The sequence below is a fragment of the Chiloscyllium plagiosum genome, chromosome 28, assembly GCF_004010195.1.
Source record: "Chiloscyllium plagiosum isolate BGI_BamShark_2017 chromosome 28, ASM401019v2, whole genome shotgun sequence".
NCBI lineage: Eukaryota > Metazoa > Chordata > Chondrichthyes > Orectolobiformes > Hemiscylliidae > Chiloscyllium > Chiloscyllium plagiosum.
Genome location: NC_057737.1, coordinates 20,018,334 through 20,024,333, shown reverse-complemented (window position 1 = coordinate 20,024,333; position 6,000 = coordinate 20,018,334). Strand labels below are relative to the sequence as shown.

Here is a 6,000-nt window from a genome sequence, read left to right as displayed (position 1 = left end):
TATCCTCCCAAGTCTGTTGTGTCCCAGGAGTGCTGTCACATGGAGGCTGTGATGTTTGGCTGTGGAAAGAATGGAAAGATGGTGGAGATGGGGAGGCTGGCACCATGCTTCCCTAAGAGAAACCTGGAGGTGCTTGTGGATGGAGGAAGGGATTCTTCTTCCTGGAGGGCTGGCAGAGAAGGTCACACCCCCAGAAGTGGACAAATTGTCACTTCCAGCGTCTGGGTCAATGTCGGGTGATTTGTCCTGATTAATTGCTCTACTCAGATGTTGTAGCATTAGACACAATCAAGTGGCTTTGCTCGATCATTTCAGAAGGTATTTAAGAGACAACCACATTGCTGCAGGTCTGGAGTCACACGTATGTCAAGCCGGGTGAGGACAATAGTCTACTTTCCCTAAATGAACAAGATGGATTTTTACTGCAACTGACAGTGGTTATATAGTCCACATTAGATTCGTTTTTAAAAAATTCCTGATTTATTAATTGATTTGAAGTTTCACTATCGGCTGAGCTGTGATTTGAACCCTAGTCCCCTGAACAACAGCCTGGGACTTTGGATTACTAGAGCAATGACAAGGCCACTTCCATGAAGAGGACTATGTCAACTATCATGAACCTGCATGTCATTTTGCCACTTACCCACTCTTTTTGGCCCACTTGTAAACTGAGTCAGCTGTTTACATCCCGCATTGTTCAAATAACACCACTAAATGTAGTTCTCTATTGCCTGTACCTCTACTCAATTCATTTCCTCAGACATGCAGCCAAGTAGGGTTAGTGCAACAGAAAAAAAGTTCATTTGGCAAATCAACAAACACATGGTAGAAATGGAATAAACATAAATAGACTGATTTGGCATTTGTGGAGAGAAAACAGAATTAACATTTTGAGTCCTGTGACCCTTCATTCTGACAAAGGGTCGCTGGACTCGTAACTTTAATTGTTTTTCTCTTTACAGATGCTGCCAGACCTGTTGAGTTCCTCTAGTGATTTCTGCTTTTGGTTGTTTTCAGATCTGCGGCATCTGCAATTCTTTGTTTTATTTTAGTAAAAGTGCAAGATTGGCTGGAATCCTATCACATCCTAGGAAGTCCTGCGACAGAGGGCAGGGGGATTTGGCCAGTAACGTCCAATTAAGAGAGATCCTCCAGGACCACGATTTAATTGATAACAATAGCCCACGTCTATGATCTACCTGCGAGTTGTCAGCCTTCGGCAATACCACAGAGAGTAATGGCCATTGCTGGGGCTGCTCAGGGAAGCACCTTCAAAGTAAGGATTTTTTTTTCAGTGTGGCGGGGGGTGTGTTAGGCAGACCTTGCAGATTGATGGGGTGAACCTTTCAGGAAAGTTGGGCTCTGGTTCTCTCTGAATATCTCACACCTTGGCCTTCCCAGGAGTCTACTGGAAAATACCATGTTTCTGGCAGACTCCTCATGTGGCAGAACCCATCACAATTCAGGGTGGGGGTATGAACTGGTCATTAGTAGAACAATTAATTGGCTTAACTCTGATTTCTCTCCACAGATGCTGCCAGACCTGCTGAGCTTTTCCAGCAATTTCTGTTTTTGTTTTTGTTTCTGATTTACAACATTTGTAGTTCTTTCAGTTTTTAGTCCAACTCCAACCAGCAGATGGCAGCACCATTGACGTTTCACCACTTGAAATACTTTGAGATGATAGTGAACCTTAGGACTACTCTCCCTGAATCTTCCATGTTATTGAGGCCTAATGCCTCTCAGCCCATTCCTAGAGGGCAGAAAGAATTCAGCCCCTTGTCAATCAAATCATAACCAGAGTTGATCAAAAGGCACTTTGCCACATTTTCAGAAAAAATGTTTATTGCAGATGGGATACTCTTTTATAAAAAGAAGAAATGTTCGCAGTGTTTGTGTTTTTTATCAGATGTGTGTCAAAGTGGGCTAACACATACAATTTATTTATGAGGGAGAGTGAGCTAGTTGCATTTTTGTTCCGTTTATGTCCAAGGAATATATAATTATGTCTCTAGTAATGCTTGGTGGCAATCATTGATCCTCCTCTTATCAATGGGAATTGTGTAAACTGTTCTACCTGGCAAAGAATTACATTGACACCATGGTCAATTCAATACCAGATTGACACATTCCCGACTGCTCACATGTCTGGGGTAATGGATTCTCATTTCAATAAATTTGAAGAAGAGAAAGAGGTTAGGAGTCAGACCTCAAGTCATCATCTGAACATTGATTCGTAGGGATGTTATTAGAAATTATTCTATAAACGAAATAAACTCTAATTTTCAAAGCCATGGGATAATCAAGGATGGCAGCATGGATTTATTAAAGATAAATTCTTTCTTTGATGAGATAACAGAGATGGTTGATGTAAATTAATGCAGGAGATACTCTAAGTGTGGACTTTTAAAAACTATTTGATGAAGTGCTTCTCAGGAATCTTAAATAAATTATCAAACCCTCAGAAAATTAAGATAAATATAATTGGTTCAATAGCAAGAAGCAAAGGGTGATGATGGTGGATGGATGCTTTTCAGATGGGAAGATGTTCATTGGCCTGGGAACATCACTGATCCATTGTTGGTCCATTTGAGTCCACTGCTGTTTGCAATGTTAAGTGATTGACACTTGATGCAGGGAGCAGCATTTTAAAGCTTGCAGATGGTACAAATCTTTGTCAAGTAATAGATTAAAAAGATGATGGATTTAAGCCACAGGATGACAATAGATATGATGATTAAATGAGGAAAATCATCACTGACATATGAAGTAATGCATTTGGTCTGACTTAATTGGAAAGACTGTAAATTATAATTGTTACAATGTGAGAAGCAGAGATGAGCAGCAAAACCTTGTTGCTCATATACACAGAATTTTAAAGGAGGCGCGGCAAATTGTCAAAGTTAAAAGTCGTATGAGGTATTTCGATTTATAAATAGAGGAATAGAATTTAATAGCATTGCTAAAACTTCATTAGTCACTGGTTAGGCTTCAGTTGGAGTATTGTGGACAAATCTGGACATAACCTTTTAGGAAAGGCCTAAAGGGACAACCAGGGATTAAATAACTCAGTTTAAGAAGATATTGAACAGTTAGGACTGTTTTCCTTGGAGGAGAGAAGGTGTCGTGGACATAAGAGATTTGATCAAATAAATTGGAAAAGTTCAATCCCTCACTCGTGAGTGGGTGAGTACAAGAGGGAAAACATTCAAGAACATTAAAACAAGTTGACAGGGGAGCTGAGGAGAAATTTATTGTCTTGGAGAGTTGTTCGAATCAAGAATCAAGCTGGGCCTCAACGGCAGTGGAAATTGAATGCACCTCCAATTTGAAAAATGGGTTGGGTGTTGGGCAGGTACTTGAAAACGGGGAACTTAGACAAAAAGCAGGAATGTGGACTTAGCTATGACTATTCTTCAAAGAGCCATGGTGGGCTAAGTAATCTTCTTCTTCTGTGCTATCAGTTTCTATGATTTTATAATAATTGAAATACATTATACTTTTCAGGTTCTTTTTCATGTTATGACAGTATTTACAAAATAATCACAGATAACTTTTTCTGGATAAAGCAACATCACAGTCCTTAACTCAGGCTCAATATGAGAATAGCAAGGTACTGTAAAGTCATTTCAATAATCAATATAAACTGGTATCACGTCTTCAGTTCTGTGGTGTCAAAGCAAGTGGAGCATTACACGGACAGTGGGCTATCGGATGAAGTCAAGTAAACATAATTGTTTTCATGACTCTTTATTGCATCATTTCTTTTTGTACTAGCATAATTTCTACTGACAATAGATAAATAATTTTATTTTCCATGGTGATTATTACAGTGTCTGCCTTAGATCCTAAATTCTGGATTGCAATTCAGCAAGTGCTAAAGGGACCCTTCTGAACAAAGCCAATTCTACCGATCCCAAAAAAATCGTGTAATGCACCAGGGAGATCGATAAAAATGTTTTATTACCACAACTTTACATTTTAAAACATTTTACAATTTAAAACAAGTGAATAAATACAAGGTAAAAGGCTCAATAGTTTGGATTATTTTTATCTACTGGAATGGCATTCTTTAACATTGAAGAATAATTACTATGTGACTGTATCTACAATGCACACAGAAATGTACAGGTACACTTATTACTTAACTTGAATTCACTCAACAAGCAATTGACATTTCATTGACACACTTAAGTGCAGTTAAGTCTTTATTCCTATTTTGTTTGGAGAGAAAAGTTGTCTTGAAGAACAGATTGCAGCAGAGTCATTTGAGGAATTGACTTCAGAAAGGAAAGCAGATTTCAAAAGGTCGTGAGGGACAGAAGGGCAAGAGGTGCTGAGAAATTGTCTAGAAGGCAAGAGGGCATTTCTGTTGAGAAGAGCATCCACCTTTAAATTGTAACCTCATATTCACGTGCCTCCTGAAAATGAAACAACATACAGTAGATCATAGTGGTATTTTCATGACAAATGTACTCTCAACAGTAATGATAGGTTTTATTAATGAAAGCATTGAATGCCGTATTGATTAGCACAAGCATGCCATCTCCTCTCCCCACTATCTCTGATTGCCAAACCATTCTCCTGCAGAGATCTCCATGGCAACAATCAACAATGCATTGCGAACATAATTGTACACCTGTGAATAAAGATTGTGCATTTAAAAAATATTCATCTCGTTACTAGGTCGACAGATCCTTGGATGGAACAAATAATTTAACAGAGAAAAGGTTCAATGGAATGCTAAAAAGGACTGAACTGTAAAATTATATGATGTTCACATGCACACTCTCACAAGGAAGCTTCATATGCAGCTATTTTGGCTTCCGAACCATTGGAAAACCTCCAGATTTCAGAAGCTTATAGCTTTCAAACATCCAAATCAACACATTTGCATCCCCTGCATGTCCACTATAGTGCCAATTGGAAAATCTGCATTACTCAACCAGGAAGTGGAGGGTGTGAGTGTGAGGCAGGGGAGTGGTAGTTAAACAGGCAATAGCTCTTGGATCTACAGTAGACTCAGGAAAAAAAAACTTCTTGCACAACCTAGCTGCACATTTAGATGAATACTTTAAAAGTTACTTTGTTTGTGGCAGCCGACAGCCACACTGATAAAGATCACCTGTTAGACTGTGTTCAGATTTTGTATTTCTGAGCTTAGCTAGCTTTAGAGTCACCCTACTTCCAGGATTCTTCAGTATTTAGCTCTTTATTTACATGTAGGGCTAAAGACTGTTCCAGACTTAAGCTCTAGGCTTCAACTATTTGATGCTTTCAATAGAACAGGCACCAGACTGATAATGACTTGTGTGCCCTGACTCCTGTATTGAAGGTTGAGGTACCTGTTCAATTCTGGAAAATAGGATGCAACATCAATGAACGTATCGGCCAGTGTGTGTACTCCTTAACCACATTTATATTGCAAATGACATTTCAGCGCCAAACATCCATTGTTTGTGATGGAAGTACAATTGTTATATCATCATACTGTTAAAACAAAACAGGCAAAATACATGGTGTGTGTGGTATTTGCCCTGATTGCCACTGCTGGCACTTCATGGTATCTGCCAGCTACATTGATGTGGCACAGATGAGAGGTAGTTTGCTGCCAATAATTCTTCTTTCTATCTACAATGTGGGGACTTATCCAAGATAGACTGCATCTGAGATACTGCACAGACATTTGGTCTTTACCTCAGGAAAGATATTACCATAGAGGGAATGCAACTAAGGATCATTAAAGTTATTGAAAAATGTGTTGCTGGAAAAGCGCAGCAAGTCAGGCAGCATCCAAGGAGCAGGAGAATCGACGTTTCGGGCATAAGCCCTTCTTCAGGAATGAGGAAGGTGTGCCAAGCAGGCTAAGATAAAAGGTAGGGAGGAGGGACTTGGAGGAAGGGCGTTGGGAATGTGATAGGTGGAAGGAGGTTAAGGGGAGACCTGCTGCGCTTTTCCGGCAACACGTTTTTCAGCTCTGATCTCCAGCATCTGCAGTCG

The 6,000-nt window shown here is 39.6% G+C and overlaps 1 protein-coding gene across 2 annotated transcripts in view; it reads right to left on the bottom strand.

The window, feature by feature from the left end:
* Positions 1 to 3,734: 3,734 nt before the first annotated feature.
* sez6b (seizure related 6 homolog b) overlaps positions 3,735 to 6,000 on the bottom strand; it is an 830,703-nt gene continuing 828,437 nt past the window's right edge. For both annotated transcript variants that reach the window (XM_043718461.1, XM_043718460.1), the window contains one exon: positions 3,735 to 4,421. In XM_043718461.1, the coding sequence (XP_043574396.1) occupies positions 4,349 to 4,421 (73 nt within the window). In that variant the 3' untranslated portion in view covers positions 3,735 to 4,348. The remainder of the gene's footprint in view (positions 4,422 to 6,000) is intronic.